The sequence below is a fragment of the Entelurus aequoreus genome, linkage group LG05, assembly GCF_033978785.1.
Source record: "Entelurus aequoreus isolate RoL-2023_Sb linkage group LG05, RoL_Eaeq_v1.1, whole genome shotgun sequence".
Taxonomy (NCBI): domain Eukaryota; kingdom Metazoa; phylum Chordata; class Actinopteri; order Syngnathiformes; family Syngnathidae; genus Entelurus; species Entelurus aequoreus.
The window spans coordinates 43,961,739-43,983,389 of NC_084735.1; the positions used below are offsets into that span (position 1 = coordinate 43,961,739).

General features: G+C 38.1%; 1 protein-coding gene across 2 annotated transcripts in view; it reads right to left on the reverse strand.

The window, feature by feature from the left end:
• The window catches only part of rps6ka4 (ribosomal protein S6 kinase, polypeptide 4), a 54,808-nt gene extending 39,550 nt beyond the window's left edge, over positions 1 to 15,258 (reverse strand). For both annotated transcript variants that reach the window (XM_062048166.1, XM_062048165.1), the window contains exons 1-2: positions 14,427 to 15,258; positions 2,037 to 2,108 (exon numbers count right to left, since the gene is read on the reverse strand). In XM_062048166.1, the coding sequence (XP_061904150.1) occupies positions 2,037 to 2,108; positions 14,427 to 14,505 (151 nt within the window). In that variant the 5' untranslated portion in view covers positions 14,506 to 15,258. The remainder of the gene's footprint in view (positions 1 to 2,036; positions 2,109 to 14,426) is intronic.
• Positions 15,259 to 21,651: the final 6,393 nt, after the last annotated feature.

A 21,651-nucleotide genomic window follows, 5' to 3' on the forward strand; every position in this document is an offset into this window, starting at 1 on the left:
TATTTTTATCATAAACATTCCATAAGTTAAAGCCATATGCTCATGCTTTGACAGCGAGATCCCTATTTTGAATATGGCACAATAACAAATATGTAGGTTCTGGATAACGTTCACGTTAAACAATTTTACTGTAAAATGTTCCACACAAACAGTTTAACAATACTGAAACAATACAAAAATTAATAACACTAAAATATATATTAAATGTAAAAAAGACTACGATACAAAATAGGACATGTCTGTGCACCTTTCTTTGCAAAAGGCTAACGGAATGGGTGTTACAGCCAAATTGTGTTTTCTTTGAGGTTGACATGACATTACACAATGATGGAGTAAGGATTAAAAGGGAACATGCACACTTTCTGTATTTCAAACTGAATCAGATTAAAGTATCAATATAGGCCTACATTATTTTAACACCACCTTGGCATGTGCACCTATCCCTTAATGTGTAGTGAGAAAGTTGACCACTCTACCCGTGAATGTGTCATCTTACTGTTAATTTGCTGATTGATGGTTAAAGTGTTATTTATTTTATAACACTGTGAGTATAACTTATGTTGTGTAATGACATCCGACCTTTTTTCCGATCTACTCTTTGCTCAAACAACAACTTCCTTTAGGCAAGCTTGAGTGACTCTCCTCTTGCTGAAATCAACAAGGTCAAAATATACAATTTATAAATTCAATTTTATATATATAACGAGTAGTAATAACTTAAAGGGGTTGTATTACGCAAAATCAACTTTACTTACCTGTTAGTGTCTGTTTTTGTGTATTTGGGATCTCCATAAGTCCCAAAAATATGAAATCAAACCATGGAGGCATGGCTCTTGCCAAATGAGCCATTTGAAATTTGAAACTTTAGTGACATATTTTGCCTTAGTTACGCCAGCAAATATCTCCATAAATGGTAGAGGTTTACCCAAAGAGCTTTGTGCAAATCCGCCATTTTTATACAGTTGTATTCCAAAGTTGTAGTCAATAAGTTTCCCCTTTTTTTTCCTCCCTTGTTGTGGGGCAAACTGGCTCGTAAATGTATATGCATGCTAAAAATCATCCATTCTTTCCATTTCTAAGAAAATGTAGTGTATACTTCTGACTTATAAATGCCTGTAGACTTAACATGGAAGTGCTAAAAACTACAACATAGCTGCTGGGGAGAAGACACAGTCGAGGGGTGCTTTTGGCTTGGAGGGGGTTTCGGCACATAAATCACACCCCCTATAAAACTGCGAATTCTGAAGAGACAGTCAGAAAGCGGTTTGAAGATGGTCTGTAAAACAAATCTATGCAAACATTTGACCAACGTACCACCATTATATGTTATGTAAACCACAAGGAAGTGTATTCCATCCATCCATTTTCTACCGCTTGTCCCTTTTGGGATCGCAGGGGGTGCTGGAGCCTATCTCAGCTGCATTCGGGCGGAAGGCGGGGTACACCCTGGACAAGTCGCCACTGCATCGCAGGGCCAACAGAGATAGACAGACAACATTCACACTCATATTCACACACTAGGGCCAATTTAGTGTTGCCAATCAACCTATCCCCAGGTGCATGTCTTTGGAGGTGGGAGGAAGCCGGAGTACCCGGAGGGAACCCACGCAGTCACAGGGAGAACATGAAAACTCCACACAGAAAGATCCCGAGTGTATTAAATGTAGAAAAAAATCATAATAGGACCCTTTTAAAGCTTAACACACACTGTGGCTAAGGGTTGATATGGCTGGTAATTAGGGTTATAACCTTTGGTCTATTGATATATCATTCCTTTAAAAATAAGAATGAGTATGAGTATGTATCACAATAAACATTACAACGGAAGTTACAGTAGAAACTTTGAAAGACAGAGCCCAAAACACCGCGATGCACACTGCTGAGAAATGGGAGCATTTCACTACCAAAAATTTAACCAATGCCCACTGCTCCAAAAAACAAAAGCGTATAAGGGTACCATGGCATTGTTGTGTGTTAGCTCATATTTAGTTACTCATCAAATTAGCTGTAAATATAAAATATATTATATTGTTTACCTCCAGTGCCCAACACTTTGAGGAGCTCAAAGTTCTCCATGCCAACCTTTTCAGGGTGTCCGGTGAGGTTAGCTGGTGGCAGAAAGGAAGAAAATACAGTCAGTAGTAGATTAAACATTTATTTTTATAAACATGGCAAACTTTGAAGAGATACCAACTGGGTGACTGACATTACATGAGAAAAATGGCAATAAGAAAAAAAGAAATACAGTTCATGGTTAATAATCTATCACACTGGACCTTCAATTGCTTTTAATAACTAATCAATTACTAATAATTAAAGAAAAAGATTAAATGTTTTGGCCCAAACAAAAATACTCAAATACAGTTTAAAACATTTTTATTGTGGCATGTGTATTGTGCACAAAACGATAATAAATAAAAAATATTTTTTGCGAAAAATGCACCACTGTGAATGCAATTAAAAATAATACACAATGACTAGGGATGTGCCGATCAAATGGCATTAGCTGATTTTTGTGAAAAAGTTTTTGATCAGCCATTGCCGATTCACGTCTTTTAATGCAGATCACAAACACCGATCCTGATGGATTGGCAAATTACAGCCCGTTAAGATATTCAATCCAGCACACCGGACACTTGCAGATAATTTTTTTTAGACTTTTAACATCGAAACTGTAGCTGCTTATATGACGTGCAGAGCTGTTTTCAAATTACTGTACGTCTTGATCTACAGAAAATATGTCAATGGTTGGAATCTGCGCATTTGAGTGATATACAAGTTATTGCGATAATCCACGTCACAGCAGCTCAGAAAAGGCACCAAGCAGTGTGGGCGGGGTTTGTTTACAGAGCGGCTAGCCTGAAACGTCAGGGACAGACGCGGAAACAGATTATTCTCACAAAGTTCTGCAGAAAAGTGATATTATATCAGATGGTAGGTGTTTTTTTTACCCTTTGCGTTCATAATTTGCCGTGTTGTTTGCATTTTTGTTGTGTTAAATATATATACATATTAGGGATGTAACGGTAAATGGTATAATGATAAACCGCGGTAAAATTCCAGACGGTTAGTAATACCGTTTAAATGATTAATTACCGTCCATCCATCCATTTTCTACCGCTTGTCCCTTTCGGGGTCGCAGGAGTCTATCTTGGCTGCGGGTGGTAGGCGGGGTACACCCTGGCCAAGTCGCCACCTCATCACAAGGCCAACACAGATAGACAGACAACACTCACATTCACACGTAAGGCCCAATTTAGTGTTGCCAATCAACCTATCCCCTGGTGCATGTCTTTGGAGGTGGGAGTAAGCCGGAATACCCGGAGGGAAACCACGAAAAAACTGTATTTATTAATGCATTTTAGGCAACAATATTTACTTTCTGAAAACTGAAGCTCCGCAGCGCCTGCGCATGCACACTAGAGCCGTTCGGCTCGCGAAAACATGGCGGCGACTACACAGACTTTGATTTGAAAATGTTCCCTCCGAGTAAACGGAGCTGATCGCTTCGTTTCACTTCATTTCCACCGCTTCTACTTCTGTGGAGGCCCTGTGTGCGTTTAAGAGCGCAATGCTGTTGGAGGAGAAAAATATATGATATTGCGGTTTCATTTTCAACATGCAACTAGTGTCCTTCCGTCAGCTGCTGGGACTGAGAGTTACCATGCAGCAGGTAGGTCTTTATTGTCATTGCACAAGTACAACAAAACTTTGTTTTCAGCACAAACCCGTTCAAGATTAGACAAACAAACAGTGTACAGGGTTACAGAACAGGAACGCTGATGGGTCGCCACAAGGCGCCCCGTAAAAGAGGGGGAAAAGGTAAAACTCTGGGGAAGGATGAGTAAATAAATACAATCTAGACTGTGCTCCTAAGGGGGCCTAGTCTGGAGTGGAAAAAAACCTCCATAGCAAAGCACATATACATAATACAACGTACATCTCGATATCTAGCAACAGAGGTAAGGGCGAGGTCATGATGGTAGGCCGCAGCTCTCAGGCGCTGACCATCCATTCATCACCCTTATGGGTGATGTGTCGGGAACGTTGCCACAACTTGTTTAGTTTGTTTACTGGGATGCTCACTCATCCTTTAATTCAGGGGTCACCAACCTTTTTGAAACCAAGGGCTACTTCTTGGGTACTGATTAATGCGAAGGGCTACCAGTTAGATACACACTTAAATAAATTGCCAGAAGTAGCCAATTTGCTCAATTTACCTTTAACTCTGTTATTATCAATAATTAATGATATTTATCTTTGTGGAAACACTGATCATCTTAATGATTTCTCACAATAAATATATATAGAAACAGATAAATATCAATATGCAACACTTTATTTTTATATTTTCTGTAAGTGCACATTTTCAAATGATCACTTCTAAGACAGTCTTGTGAAATCACAATATCCCATTTTAACTAGCTAGCCACTAAAATTTTTTAACAAATCATGAATTACTTTGCACCATGTTTGTACAAATAATAACTCATGTAAAATACAAAAGTAAACTCTCAAATTTTTAAATCATGTCACACTTTGAACTGGACACCAAATCTGTTATCTGTTTCTTTGTCAGTTAGTGGGAAGCCTGGCATTGCATGCTGTTAACTAGTGTGTTGTACTCTGGTGTGTAACTTGACACTGCAACTCTGAGTGAGTCTTGCAGATGTGCATCAGTGAGGCGTGTTCTGTGTTTGTTCTTGATGAAGTTCATGTCAGAAAAGGCTGATTCACAAAGATAAGATTTTTCCTCATTGTTTGCGGAACCTTCTTAATCTTTTGGACATATTTTCACAGCAATCTGGCCTTAAGCTTAATTATGATAAATGTAAAATGTTAAGGATCGGAAATCTAAAGGGAACGTCCTTTCGAATGGAATGCAAAGTGCCTGTTTTGTGGACAGATGGACCAGTTAACATACTTGGTGTTGTTGTCCCAGAAAATCTGGAAGATCTAGGCTCAGTAAATTATGATAATCGACTAAGAAAGCTGGACAAAATTATGCAATTATGGAAAGGGAAATCCCTAACCTTGTATGGTAAAATGTCTATTGCCAACTCGTTAATTATTCCTCAATTTATTTATTTGTTTTTGTCATTACCAGCTCCATCACAAAACTTTTTTAAGATTTATGAGCGGAGGGTCTTCGATTTTGTCTGGAACGGCAAACCAGAAAAGATTAAAAGAAAGGTTTTGTACAAAGAGTATGAATATGGGGGCCTGAAACTTCTCAACCTTGAAGCTATGTGTCTGTCTTTAAAAGCATCAATTGTTCCAAAGATGTATTTAAACATTGAGTGGTACACAAATGTCCTGTTGGACAAAAAACATGTAGTGTATCAAAAGAAATTGTATCCTTTTAAACAAGTGATCCCCTCCCAGAGAGTCTGCTGGGAAACATGGCGGGGTTCATAAAGGAAACAATCCACTCATAGTGGTGTTTTCAATTTTATGTGCCAGAAAAAAGAGACGATATTTTGCAGCAGTTAATATGGATGAACTCTAATATTGTAATAGATGGAAAGCCTTTCTTTTGGAAAAATATGTTTGAAAGAGGAATCATTTTTGTCAATGATATTATCAATGAGAATGGTAAAATTATGAAGTATGATGAATTTAGAGCTATGTATGGTGATGCTTGCTCAAGCTTTTCATTTTATCAACTAACTGGAGTAATTGGGAAAAGATGGAAACAAATAATTAATTATGGAACTACTAAATTATTAGTTTGTAAACCTCTAATAAGAAATTCTAGTTGGCAAAAAGGAACTAAAATAAATAGAAAAATACATAATTTTTATTTAATAAAGAAATCTTTGAAGGCTGCCTCATACAACACAAATGGAAAATGGGAGGACTTTTTTGACTGCCCGTTGCCATGGGATGCCATATTCAAACTAATCTATAAAACCACTATCGAGGTGCAAAATCGTTATTTTCAAATTAAAATTATTTATAACTTCTCACCCACAGGGAAAATGTTAAAATTATGGAATATGACAGAGTCAGATGATTGCCGATTTTGTTGTCAGGAGCCTGAATCCACCCTGCATTTGTTTTGGTATTGTCATATTGTGTCTTTGTTTTGGGTGGAAGTTGAAAAAATGTGTTTAAGGATTGGTTTGTTTATGAAGCTTAATGTGGTTTCTGTTATTTTAGGAGAGTTCGTTGACAATCATGATTTAGTCAATTTAATTATAGTACTCGGTAAAAATTTTATTTTTAAGGCCAAAAACAGATATTCACTTAGTATTACTTTCTTTAAAACATTTATTCAGTATTTTCTAACTTTAGAAAGTTACATGGTTGAAAACGATAATGATGCCAAAAAACATTGAAAAAAAGATAAGTCCTCAAAGGCTTATTTTGAAAGTATAATTATGTTTATAGATTATATGATATCTGTTGTTGTGTTCCCTAATTTGAGTGAGCTGGACATAATCTGGACTGTACATAAATGCTTATTTTGAAAATGTAATTTTGTTTATAAATTATATGCAATCTGTTGTGTTCCCTAATTTTTTTCTGTGTACATGAATGAAGGTGAGTGTTGCTGAGTCCGACTTGGACATTATCTGGACTGGGCCTGGTTTAAAAAACCCTTTAAACAAATCTAATTGCATTGACAACCTGGTCTGTTGAAGATAAGGCCCTTTTTTTAAAAAATAAAATAAAATAAGATAAATAAATAAAAAACATTTTCTTGGATAAAAAAGAAAGTAAAACAATATAAAAATAATTACATAAAAAATAGTAATTAATGAAAATGTTAGTGGACCAGCAGCCTATACAATCATGTGTGCTTCAGGGACTGTGTCCCTTGCAGATGTGTTGTCTATGTTGTGGGAACCAGAATATTGGTAGCAGAAAGAAATAACCCCTTTTGTGTGAGTGGGTGTGGATGAGTGTGCATGGGGGAGGTTGTTTGGGTTGATGCACTGATTGAAAGTGTATCTTGTGTTTTTCTATGTAGATTTAATATTTTTTAATTTTTTTTATTTTTTTATTTTTTTTATTTTATTTTATTTATTTTTTTTTAGAACAGGCCCGCGGGCGACTCATTTGGTCCTTACGGGCGACCTGGTGCCCGCGGGCACCGCGTTGGTGACCCCTGCTTTAATTTAACTGCTAACTTTGTTAGTGTTCCAATAACATTACTACTAGCTAAAATGTTTTGTCATTTAATCGAATTGAACGCAGGCCGAGTTGTCAGTGAGGCACAAAGATTGCGTATTAGATGTGGAGAGTATCACTCCTGTTTATTTTTGTTGGCCAAACTGTTCCACTGAAGTACATGGTTGTTGGGGAAGAACAACTCTTGACTTTATCTTCATTAGCCAAACTGCTTTGTGTTTTATATTGATATCAAAAAGTAAACACCATGTTTTTGATATTACTTGTGTTTTTTTCATTTCACAAAGTAATTACTTTAATAACCATTCATGTGACATAGCATTTTGTTAATGTTTCATGGTGTACAATTAATACCTACATGACAGATGTGTGCTCAAACTCTCAATGTACATAATTTAAAGAATACCTCTCTCTATGAAAATATAAAAATAGAGATAAAGCGATAATGTGATAAAAAAGCTGACACGCTGATACTATTAATGAACAAAAACAAGTAAATGGATAATCTAGAGCATTTTTATCAGATATTACAAATGACATGATGGCTTCGAGTTCACACCCCAACACTATTTTACCAAACATAACAAATAATAATGATTAATAATAATCGTGATTTCAATATTGATAAAAATAATCTTAATTATTATTTTGGTACATTTTGGTACATTCTGACTGTCATACAAACCCTGTTTCCATATGAGTTGGGAAATTGTGTTAGATGTAGATATAAGCGGAATACAATGATTTGCGAATCATTTTCAACCCATATTCAGTTGAATATGCTACAAAGACAACATATTTGATGTTCAAACTGATAAACTTTTTTTTTTTGCAAATAATCATTAACTTTAGAATTTGATGCCAGCAACATGTGACAAAGAAGTTGGGAAAGGTGGCAATAAATACTGATAAAGTTGAGGAATGCTCATCAAACACTTATTTGGAACATCCCACAGGTGAACAGGCAAATTGGGAACAGGTGGGTGCCATGATTGGGTATAAAAGTAGATTCCATTAAATGCTCAGTCATTCACAAACAAGGATGGGGTGAGGGTCACCACTTTGTCAACAAATGCGTGAGCAAATTGTTGAACAGTTTAAGAAAAACATTTCTCAACCAGCTATTGCAAGGAATTTAGGGATTTCACCATCTACGGTCCGTAATATCATCAAAGGGTTCAGAGAATCTGGAGAAATCACTGCACGTAAGCAGCTAAGGCTGTGACCTTCGATCCATCAGGCTGTACTGCATCAACAAGCGACATCAGTGTGTAAAGGATATCACCACATGGGCTCAGGAACACTTCAGAAACCCACTGTCAGTAACTACAGTTGGTCGCTACATCAGTAAGTGCAAGTTAAAACTCTCCTATGCAAGGCGAAAACCGTTTTTCAACAACACCCAGAAACGCCGTCGGCTTTGCTGGGCCTGAGCTCATCTAAGATGGACTGATACAAAGTGGAAAAGTGTTCTGTGGTCTGACGAGTCCACATTTCAAATTGTTTTTGGAAATTGTGGACGTCGTGTCCTCCGGACCAAAGAGGAAAAGAACCATCCGGATTGTTATAGGCGCAAAGTTGAAAAGCCAGCATCTGTGATGGTATGGGGGTGTATTAGTGCCCAAGACATGGGTAACTTACACATGTGTGAAGGCGCCATAAATGCTGAAAGATACATACAGGTTTTGGAGCAACATATGTTGCCATCAAAGCAACATTACCATGGACGACCCTGCTTATTTCAGCAAGACAATGCCAAGCCACGTGTTACATGCGGTAAGTATGCGGACGACACGACAGTAGTGGGCCTCATCCGTGACAACAACGACATGGACTACAGGGAGGACGTGAAACATCTGGTTGACTGGTGCAGAACCAACAACCTGGTCCTGAATGTCAACAAGACCAAGGAGATCATCGTTGACTTCAGGAAGCACCAGTCCAGCCACGCTCCACTCTCCATCAACGGCACAGCGGTGGAGATAGTAAGCAGCACCAAGTTCCTGGGGGTGCAGATAACTGACAATATAACCTGGTCCCTACACACCGGAGCTCTTGTAAAAAGAGCTCAGCAGCGCATGCACTTTTTGCGTCGGATGAAAAGAGCACAGCTCCCTCCCCCCGTTCTCACCACATTCTACAGAGGCACTATAGAGAGCCTGCTGATCAACAGCATCTCTGTCTGGACTGGAGCATGCAATGCCTCAGACTGGAAGTCTCTCCAGAGAGTGGTGAGGACGGCGGAAAAGATCATCAGGACTCCTCTTCCTCCTATCCAGGAGATCGCAAAAACCCGCTGCCTGACCAGGGCTCAGAAAATCTGCAAAGACTCCTCCCACCCCCACCAAGGACTGTTTTCACTGCTGGACTCTAGAAAGAGGTTCCGCAGCCTCCGAAGCAGAACCTCCAGGTTCTGTAACAGCTTCTTCCCTCAGGCCATAAGACTCTTAAACGCATCATAATTAAATTATCCCCTCAACTCCCAAAATGGATTAACTCGCTGGAATAAAAAAGACAATATAACATACATCCATAAACGTGGACGCATGTGAAAAAGTGCAATATATTTATCTGAACAGTAATCTATTTATTTATTTATTTATTTATTTATATATATTTATTTATTTTATATATATATTATATATATATTATTTATATATATTTATTTATTTATATATGCACCTTATTGCTTTTTTTATCCTGCACTACCAAGAGCTTATGTAACGAAATTTCGTTCTTATCTGTGCTGTAAAGTTCAAATTTGAATGACAATAAAAAGGAGGTCTAAGTCTAAGTCTAGTCTACATCAACGTGGCTTCATAGTAAAAGAGTGCGGGTACTAGACTGGCCTGCCTGTAGTCCAGACCTGTCTCCCATTGAAAATGTGTGGCGCATTATGAAGCCTAAAATACCACAACGGAGACCCCCGGACTGTTGAACAACTTAAGCTGTACATCAAGCAAGAATGGGAAAGAATTCCACCTGAGAAGCTTAGAAAATGTGTCTCCTCAGTTCCCAAACGTTTACTGAGTGTTGTTAAAAGGAAAGGCCATGTAACACAGTGGTGAACATGCCCTTTCCCAACTACTTTGGCACGTGTTGCAGCCATGATATTCTAAGTTAATTATTATTTGCAAAAACATTATAAAGTGTATGAGTTTGAACATCAAATATTCTTGTCTTTGTAGTGCATTCAATTGAATATGGGTTGAAAAGAATTTGCAAATCATTGTATTCCGTTTATATTTACATCCAACACAATTTCCCAACTCATATGGAACTCATATTTGTATAATTAAGTAAAATATTTAAAAATGCAATTTGTTTTGAGATGGTCTGTTTTGTTTGTTACTGATAAAGACACTCAAATGTACATGAAAATACAGAATGTGGCATTTACAATAGAACTATGAACAATAGAACACCGAATATTTAAAATATATGAATGTTGCTCGTCTACTGCAGGCCACATCCTTGATTGACATCTTTTATAACCAAGCAAGAGCAACAAAGATGCAACAAACACGGTGATAAATAAAGGCAAAAGGATTTTAAAAAAAACATCCACATTACTGTTCCTATGGTCACCGTAGTGTATTGCTCATCTATTATTGACCACATTTTGTTTTGTGCACAACGAGCTTACGCTCAAACATTTATTCCTCCCTCTATGAATGCATCCAAACATGTATTCTTCTTACGTTTACCTGATCATTATTCATCACCATCTGCTGGTCACATTGCATATCACAGTCAGTTTAGCTGTACATCATGACACGTAGAAATGGTATGTCACTCTAAAGTACAGATTTTAACCATTGGAATAATTTATATGGTTTGAAAATATTCAGCGGGCCGCATTGAAATATTAATTACGTTGTATTATGCCAAGGTAGCCCAGTTTTTTAACTGCCTTTTATATGCTGTTTTGCAAGACCCGTGTCATGTAACTTACACCTTGACACCTCATTTGCTGGTTGTTAGACAGAAGTGAGTCTTTCTTTCTGAAGCAGAGAATTTTTCGACACAGAATTTTTCAGTACTGAATTTTTTTACACTGATTTTTTTATACACTGAATTTTTTCCCCATGAAATTGTCAGTATAATTTGATGTAAAAGAAGGCAGTTCACAAAAATCAAATGCAAAAAATGATGTGACATAAATTCAGTGCAAAAAAAAAGCATTCGTAATAAAGACACAAATTAACTGGAATCTGATTAAAATCACATTTTACTTGCAGTTTAAACAAGTCAGTTGGAAAAAATCAGATTTAAAAAAAAATCTGATTTGGGCCACTTTGGCCTGCCGTGTAAACATAGTCTAAATGTGATTTTTGACACTTGGCACGGATCAGATTTTTTTTACCGGTCTAAACGCTCCAAACTGCTCCAAAACTAATATTTCGCATGAGATTCAGGCCACATCTTGAATAAGTACTACTCCGATTGTAATCTTATCATTTCAAATGAGACTTCCATCTAAACGACAATGCGACCTGAATGCGACCCATATGTGACTTTTTCGTCAGCTACGTCATTTGTGTGCGCAGGGAAAGACGCAGCCTACCAGCACAAGTGGATACTTCATCACAACATCTGGTTTCGGTGAGCTAAGTCTTTGTTCGATGGCCGAATTTTCGGTGCGTCACTATAGTGCGCAAATAATAGGCTATATTCAATATATAGCCTATAGCGATTGTTGAAGGACCGGAATTGACGCTCTGGCATATTTACTTACATTTTACGTACATTGCGTAAGTTGTTTATGTAAGTGAGTTGAAAAATAAAGCTAACGTAGATCCATGCTGATGTCCATGTTGCCTCTACTTAACAGCCATGAAAAGATTAGAAGGCCCCCAAACATATTACACTGTATACATCCATTCATACTTTATAGTACTTTAATTTATTTTCAAGTAAAAAAACAGTAATTTTTAAAGTGTGGCGACTTATTTTATTTTGTTGTAGTAAATAAATAATAAATAAATGGGTTATACTTGAATAGCGCTTTTCTACCTTCAAGGTACTCAAAGAGCTTTGACAGTATTTCCACATTCACACACACATTCACACACTGATGGCGGGAGCTGCCATGCAAAGCGCTAACCAGCACCCATCAGGAGCAAGGGTGAAGTGTCTTGCCCAAGGACACAACGGACGTGACTAGGATGGTAGAAGGTGGGGATTGAACCCCAGTAACCAGCAACCCTCCGATTGCTGGCACGGCCACTCTACAAAGTGACTTCCTTGTTCATTTACAGAATATGGTCAACTTCCTTTTTTTTTTTTTTCTCACAACATCAATGCCACATTTCAGGATCAATTTTAAGGTTCCTCTTATAGTTTATAAATGTTTTTATGGTAATGGCCCTTCTTATCTTTCAGATTTGCTTTTACCCTATGAACTGAGATCCTCCGGCACTCATCTGCTAATTATTCCCAAAGTCAGGACACAAAGTCACGGGATGGCATCTTTCCACCATTATGGCCCCGGTCTATGGAACAGTTTGCCAGAGGACCTCAGGGCTGCGGAGAACGTTCATGTTTTTTAGAGCAGACTTAAGACCCACCTTTTTGATTTGGCTTTTACCTGATATTATTTTATTGAAGTCATTTGTATTTGACTTTTTATCCTATTACCGTAATTTCCGGACTATAAGCCGCTACTTTTTCCCCTCGTTCTGGTCCCTGCGGCTTATACAACGGTGCGGCTTATATACGGCCTGTTCTTCTCCGACACCGACGAAGAGGATTTCGGTGGTTTTAGTACGCAGGAGGAAGACGATGACACAATGATTAAAGACTGACTTTTCATATACCGGTAGGCTGGTTATTTTGATAACGTACATGCGAGCACTTTGTATTACTTTGCACCGTTGTATTATTTGTACTCTGCACGAATGCTGTTCGCCATGTCAAAGATGTGAAAGTTTGATTGAATGATTGAAAGATTTATTGTTAATAAATGGGACGCTTTGCGTTCCCAAACAGTCATCTCTGTCCCGACAATCCCCTCCGTGGTAGCAGGAACCCCTATATACTACGGTAATTACACATCAAAACCCTGCGGCTTATAGTCGGGTGCGGCTTATATATGGAGCAATCTGTATTTTCCCCTAAATTTAGCTGGTGCGGCTTATAGTCAGGTGCGGCTTAAAGTCCGGAAATTACGGTAGTTATGCAATATTTTGTTTAGTTATATTTATGTATTTATTTACTGTATATATATATATATTTTTCCTATTAATCTTCATATATCTTACTTGTATTTTATTCTTTATTTCTACACATGGTTCTTACTATTTTACCAGTTTTTATTGTTTTTATTTTCCATCATTCCTCAGATGAGCCATCTGCCTCAGGGGTTATCGGCCGTCCTTGTGGGGGCGCTTTTGTGTCAGCGTCCTGGTGGCCATGGTCTGATGACCTCCTGGTGCAGATGGCTCCTGTGATAGTGTTTACTCACATGTCTCCTCTGTACTCAGCCCTGCAATCATTGGTCCACATAGTTGCATATGTGTGTGTGTATGTTGTGTGTGTGTGTGTGTGTGTGTGTGTGTGTGTGTGTGTGTGTGTGTGTGTGTGTGTTTGTGTTTGGTATCTGTGTCCGTGCGTATGTATGTGATAATGGGGGATATGGGTCACCGGGGTATTGTTTTTAACTTTGTAAAGCACTTTGCGTTGCATTTCTTTTATGTATGAAAAGTCCTGTATAAATAAAGCTTGATGATTGATTTGATTGGGGCCTGTTAACATTCACACTGGAGTCTGATAAAGTTCACAATTTACTTGTACTGTAAACAGTCAGCTGGAAAAATTCAGATTGCGAAAAAAATCTAATTTGGGCCACTTTGGCCTGCAGTGTAAATGTAGTCAATAATGATGTGGCAGGCCAGAGTTAGCCCCTGGGCCTTAAATTTAACATCTGTGCCCTAAATTATTCTGGGTTACACGGATTACACACAAAAACAACACATTGCAAACAACTTGTTATCCCAAGAGCTTTGCTAGATGATACATGTCTTCTTGAAGGCAGTGTAAACATCACAACAAACATGTATTCCTGGAGGAAATGTACACATCTCCAGCCTCAAATTAGGCACTGGAAATGTCCAGACATGACAGGAAGCGTGCCCTTGCCTAAAGAATACCAGAAGAAGCCACAGAGCAGACTGACACAGTTAAACACTTTGGGATTGTGTCATGCTGACCTATATCTCTTACACTGCCCATGACAACAACGAGGGAATGACAACAATGGTTGATACTCCGCACTCTTACTTACTCACCATTTGTGATTTGATGCTTGACGGTCCAGGCTCTTTCATGCGTTTGCGCATCCGAGTCATCACTGCTATCCCCCGACATAACTCGGCAATTATCTCTCTATACAAACTATCTGGGAATAATTCTAAAACACTACCTACGATATTGCAATCCGCGCAGCTATTGTAGCTGCCGTGTGTGCACTACAGGGATTAGGGAATTGAGCAGACGGATGTGCATAAACAATGCCGATACCTTGCTATTAATCCCAGTGTTTGACATCTTGCGGGGTTTTTTTCTCGAGGTACAAAATATCGAATTGTGACGAATGGCAGTTGAGGACAAAACCAGCCTGGTTGTGTGTCACACTGGACTCTAGCACAGAGTTAGCATTAGTTGCTAAAAAGTTGTCAATAAATATTCACTTGCCGTGACGTTAGCTTTGGACTGAGATTGTTCAAAACACGGTTAGGCGTGTATAGCTGGCTCGTAATTGTAATCGCTCGGATTTGAGAACCCGCTCCAAGACAAGCAGCTATTGTAGTAAACAGACAAAATGATATCTAAGCTAGCGATGCTGTTGTTGTCCGTCAAACTTTGTAGCTTTAGCCGGGGCTAATGTCTTGTTGATAATGAACCTCCTCGGATTCCGGCGATAAAGGCCATGTTATGTGGTGGTTCCTCTTCTTCTTCTTGCTGCCTCCGCTAAACCAACGTTCGTGTTTTCTCCATGTTTAAATAAAAAACATATCAACGCATCACTTGATATTTGGTCAACTCCTAGCTAGCGGCTAATAGCAGGATGCTTTCGACACAACCTGGGCGACGGTCGTCACGTGACCACTACAGCTGGGTCGTTCGTGAACGATCCGGCTCTTGCACTTTGATTAATTTGAAACTTGTATTAGTAGATTGCACAGTGAAGTACATATTCCGTACAATTGACCACTAAATGGTAACACCCGAATATGTTTTTCAACTTGTTTAAGTCGGAATCCACTTAAATTGATTCATGATACAGATATATACTATCTTCAAACAATGCCTCCTGGTGTAGTTTTTTTTCCTCTCTCATCTTTTGTTTATGTTACAGTCGCATCTGATCTGGCAAATTGTGATGCCATGTGTAGACATCTCAGAAATATTTCTAAAGTGAGAAATTTGTTGCCAAAATTGGATCTCGAAATGATCATTTATGCGTTAATTTCATCTTGCATTGACTATTGCAATTCTCTATTCACTCTCTTCAACAAGTCAACGCCAAAGAGACTTCGGACTGTACAAAATCCTGCTGCCAAACTTTTGACCGGTGCACCCAGAACAGCCCATATCACCCCCGTTTTATCCAGTCTTCATTGGCCTCCAGTTAAATTCCGCATTGAGTTTAAGATTTTAGTCCTGACATTCCGTGCATTGCATGGTGGGGCCCTTCAGTACATCACTGACTTGCTATGCCCCTACTCTTCAGGGCAGGGTCTCCTAAAGATCCCAAAAACTTGTTTTAAAACCTGTGGAGACCTGGCATTCAAGTCTATAGCTCCCAGACTCTGGAACCATTTTCACCAGTCCCTCTGTGATCTTGACTGTGTTGAAACCTTTAAGAAGCATTTGAAAACTTCTTTTTGTCACATTGTGTTGGTGACGAACCCCAAGATGCAGAGAAGGCAGGCTTGGTACAGGAAAACATAATTTAATGTCCATAAAATAAAGAAAAAAAGCACAAACCAGGACCCAGGAAAACAGGAGACAGCAAGCAGGAACAATAATCACCAGGGACCAGGGAACAACTCACAAAAGACAAGGAACCAGGGAGAACTGGAGACAGAAAGCAGTCTACGACATACAAAGACAGCAACAAGTATTATAATGACAATACTTCAGCCCTGACTGGAGGTCAAAGCAGGTCTAAATAGCAGCTGGCTGATTGACACCAGGTGTGGCCAGGTGCCAATCAGCCGCAGCTGAGGGGAACAGCGCTCAGGGAGACTAGCAGGAAACTGAACCAAAATAAGAGCGCTTACAGGAAATTAAGACAGAGGGAAAACCAAAACATAACTAAACTGTCAGTGACAAACCTGACACTTTTTAGTAGTGCTTTTAGTTAATACACCTTTTAGCTATAATTTTTAATTCACTTTGCATCCTTTTTATGATGTTGCCCCTGTTGGTTTATTTGAATTGTTGTTTTACTTCACCTATGTTTTGTACAGCGCTTTGTGATTTTATCTGTAAAAAGCGCTTTATAAATAAAATGTACCTACTTACTTACGTACACTGAGTAGAAGGCTGAGGGAGGGTGCAGTATACATTTGACCCAGCAGATTTGGTCACATTTTCAGTAGACCCATAATAAATTAATAAAAGAACCAAACTTCATGAATGTTTTTGTGACCAACAAGTATGTGCTCCAATCAAGAGTTGTAGAAATTATTGGAAACTCAAGACAGCCATGACACTATGTCCTTTACAAGTGTATGTAAACTTTTGACCACGACTGTAGGTGCTACATAGTTTTTCTGAATTCCAATCTTCCAAGAGTCGCAAAAACGCTTACCTTGGGGTTTTCTTTTAATTTTGCACATTCTAATTTATATTCGGTTGTGTGATGTTTTTGTCATATCAAGTCGTTACACTTTGACAGCCAATTTAGACCCTAAAATGGCGATAATGACACAAGAAGACGCCTGGTCCCACCCCATTTTCTTCGTGCCTCGTATGCTTAAAAGTAGCAAAATACGTAAATATTACATGCTAATATTGATGTGTCCCTTACTACATTACATATATACTTACATCATGTATATGAAACCTAATGGAGGTTTTTTAAGGGCTTTATAGGCAGAATAGAGCGGCTCCCATAGGCTCCATTGTATAAGAACCTTTGATCGCATTAGAATGCTTTTTTTTTTAAAATACCTCTGTCGTCATGTCTTTCATAATGATTGTGACTGATAGGCAAAATTCCAAAAAAAAGGTGCAGTCCCTCTTTAAGAGTTTTTACACCAACTCCTGCTGTGTCAGAACTTGCGCCATTAATACAGCCTACTTCAACATCATCTCAGGCGTACGTCAGGTGCTATCAGATACTATCGCCCCTGCTCTTTCTAGTCATTGTAGACTTTGTGATGCACAAAGCCATGAACAAACCAAGCTTTGGAATTAACTGGAATGACACCAGAATAACTGACCAGGATCTTGCTGATGACCTGGCCTTTCTCGGAGACACAGCCAATGCTCTAAAGGAAATGTCAAACAGCCTGTCGGACAAAGCAGCTAAGGTAGGCATCGGGCTCAGCACACACTTTAGGGACGGAAATGGGAAGACATCCAAAGTCTTCGCTAGTGGACACCACAATATGTGAAAAGTGAAAAGGGGAGGCCTGTAACCACATGGAGGAGAACAATCACAAATGATCTGGAGTCAATGGGACTGAACTGGGAAGTGGCAAAGAGTCTTGCTATGGACAAAGTGAAACGGAGGTCTGCTGTTGCTGCCCAATGCTCCGCAAGGAACTACAGTAAGTCTAGGTCTAAGTCTAAATCTGCGGGGCATTCCAGAAAGCAGATCAAGTGAGAACTCTGAGTAGGAAATCCCAGAGGTGATGTTAATTTTGTCTTTCTATTTCAGAAAGGGAGGTAAGTAAAAAAGTCATTTACCATTGCAACTTACTCTGTGAACCTAACCTGTTTGCTGGCAGGTTTTCTTGAACTCCTGATAAACGTGAAGCCAACTGTTAGAAATGTGTCTGTTCAGTTGTAACCAGCAGATGTTAAAACTCAATTATTTACTGAAGATTTATGTCAGGAGAAGATTTTGAGGTCATGGTTAGATATATACCGTGTATGTTGTACTTATTCATTATAAAACTCCTGGCAAAAAATGATGAAACGATCAGTTTTAGAGGAGGTTTATTCAGTTGTCTAATTTGTAGAAAAAAACAGATAACAGACATCGCACAAAACTATAGTCATTTAAACTTTCTGGCAATAAAAAAACACTAAAACAAACCAAAAATTTAAATTGGGATTGTCAAAAACAGTTTCATTTTAAGATGAAGCTGAGTGAAAAAATATGGAATTAATCAATTTAAAAAAAAAAATTGAATCATAAAAAATACATTAAAAAAACACTACAAAACACCACAAGTAGCTTGGATTTAACGAGTGACAAACACAATCTTTGTCAATCTTGCTCCAACTTTCTTTGATTGCTGTTGTCAGACCAGCTTTGCAGGTTGGAGTCTTGTTATGGACCATTTTCTTCAATTTCAACCAAAGATTTTCAACTGGATTGAGAGCTGGACTATTTGCAGGCCATGACATCGACCTTATGTAACCTGACATGCAACCAACCCCATTTCACCCAGGACTGTGGACATTTGCATGTTTTCTTCAAGCAGTCATTTTCATAAATCTCATTGGAGCGGCACCAAACAGAAGTTTAAGCATCATCACCTTGCCCAATGCAGATTCGTAAATCATCACTGAATATGACTTTCTGTCTATCCATAATCAGCTTCTTTGCCGATTGGGACCTTGTTTTTCAATCAATCAATCCATCAATCAATCAATCAAAGTTTACTTATATAGCCCTTAATCACAAATGTCTCAAAGGTCTGCACAAGCCACAACGACGTCCTCTGCTCTGATCCCACATCAGGGCAAGAAAAAACTCAACCCAATGGGAACAATGTGCAACCCTCGAAGGCACCGCATATGTGGGGACCCCCACAAATGGTAAAAAAAAGATCATTGTAGCAAAATATTTAAACAAAAAAGCATTACTTTTTAAAAATGTCAATATGTTACTATGACTAACATTAAATATCTGGTCACAAAAAACATTCATGAAGTTTGGTTCTTTATGAATGTACTATTGGTCTACTGAAAATGTGACCAAATCTGCTGGGTCAAAAGTATACATACAGCAATGTTAATATTTGGTTACATGTCCATTGGCAAGTTTCACTGCAATAAGGCACTTTTAGTGGCCATCCACAAGCTTCTGGAAAGCTTCTGGTTGAATTTTTGACCACTCCTCTTCACAAAATTGGTGCAGTTCAGCTAAATTTGTTGGTTTTCTGACATGGACTTGTTTCTTCAGCATTGTCCACACGTTTAAGTCAATACTTTGGGAGGGCCATTCTAAAACCTTAATTCCAGCCTGATTTAGCCATTCCTTTATCACTTGTGAAGTGTGTTTGGGGTCATTATCCTGTTGGAACACCCAACTGCGCCCAAGACCCAACCTCCGGGCTGATAATTTTAGGTTCTCCTGAAGAATTTGGAGGTAATCCTCCTTTTTCATTCTCCCCTTTACTCTCTGTAAAGCACCAGTTCCATTGGCAGAAAAACAGACGCAGAGCATAATACTACCACCATCATGCTTGACGGTAGGAATGGTGTTCATGGGATTAAAGGTCTCACCTTTTTTCCTCAAAACATATTGGTGGGTATTGTGGCCAAAGATTTTAATTTTTGTTTCATCTGACATCACATGGACAAATATAAGACCTTCTGGAAGAAAGTTCTGTGGTGTATATGTTCATATATATATATATATATATATATATATATATATATATATATATATATATATATATATATATATATATATATATATACATATACATATGTATAGTAATTATTTGTCACATCGGTCCAATACTTTATGTATATTTTTTCTTTCCGAAAAAGTGCTCATACTCATGATAAATACACATTACACTTTCAGGTCCATCTGGGACTGGGCTAAAGAAAAGGAACCTTTTCTGTCCCCGATTGCTACGGTGAATTGTAGAATTAATCATGGCTCTTTATTGTGGTCAACATACTCAGGATTGATTGAACTAAAAACACATGTATTTTTTCAACCGTGTGAGGACGACATGCTTTTACTTAGATAAGCTGTCAGAGGTTCACATCTTCGGGTAAATCAATTTAGACTTCAAGTTTAAACTCATAATACATAAACCCCCGACCAATTTTGAGCAAATAAATAAAGTCATATAAAAACATTTGATGTAATTATATATTTTTTTACATTACAAATTAATTTCACACATACTTTAGTAATACATACATTTATCCGAGGAGCCGTTGGAAGCCCCAAAGGGAATCGAGCAAAAAGAATCATCTCTCTTTGAGGAGCTGAAATTCACTTCACGAGTGACTACTAAAATGTGGGCGGGGCCAGAGTGGCTGTCAGATCAGAACTCATAGCAAATAGGACATTAATAAGTGGTAACACAGGCTTTAGCATTGACATCTCAAATCACTTATTGGTGCTTTGTGATACATTATATAAATATTTACTGCATCCCAAGGTGTTATTTTGATTATAAGTTGATTTGTTGACCATATATCCATCGAGTTACTCCACCGCTTATCCTCATTTTAAAAATGTCCCTCACTACCATGTTTAAACCACATTACTCAGGTTAGCAGGTATAGCATGAACATGTGATTCTCATAAAGCAAACACAAATCTACTTTGTGATTTATCTTCCACAGTTGTTTTTTTATTCAAATTCATGTGACTTTTGGATTACAATTTCGCCAAACTGATCTCTACCAGAGTGCCTAAATTAGTACGGGGAATTTTGAGGAAGAAAAAGACGTGTTGCATTCAGGCAGTTCTTCCAAAATAGTGGGGTGGGGGGCATGGTGCAATGCATGAGACCCCGGGGAACATGCTTTATCAATATCGTGCTTCAACCTCCGCTCTGGAGAGCTGTGCAAAAAGCACTACTTGGTTTATTCATTTTGGTTTTGTAGGTTAAATTATTTTATATATTGTGCAACTGAGTTAATGTTGCTGATCATTTTGAATTCATTATTTGAGTTTAATTTTAGTTTTGAGTATCAAACGGCTCAAGTCTTGATTTTTTTTTTAAACTTCAGGCAAACTGATGCATTTCAAATGTTTTCGGTAACAGATGAAAACATTTTTAGTTATCTGTTGCAAGTTGATCTACATTTCTTTCGTCTATTGTTTTCTTTAATGTTAATGAGGATACTATCTTATGCAGAGGTGTAGTATAACAACTTTATAGATAAATGATACTAGAGTGGGGGTAAGGGTGCAAAATGTTTTCTTCTTTCTGGGGGAGATACTTTTAATTGACAATGATGTATAAATTGGAATCATGAAAAAAAATCAAACATTTTAAATTTCAATGAGTACAAAAGTAATACGGAATCTGCTCTCATGTGCAGAGATAATTAAAAGAGGCGAAAGAGGCAATG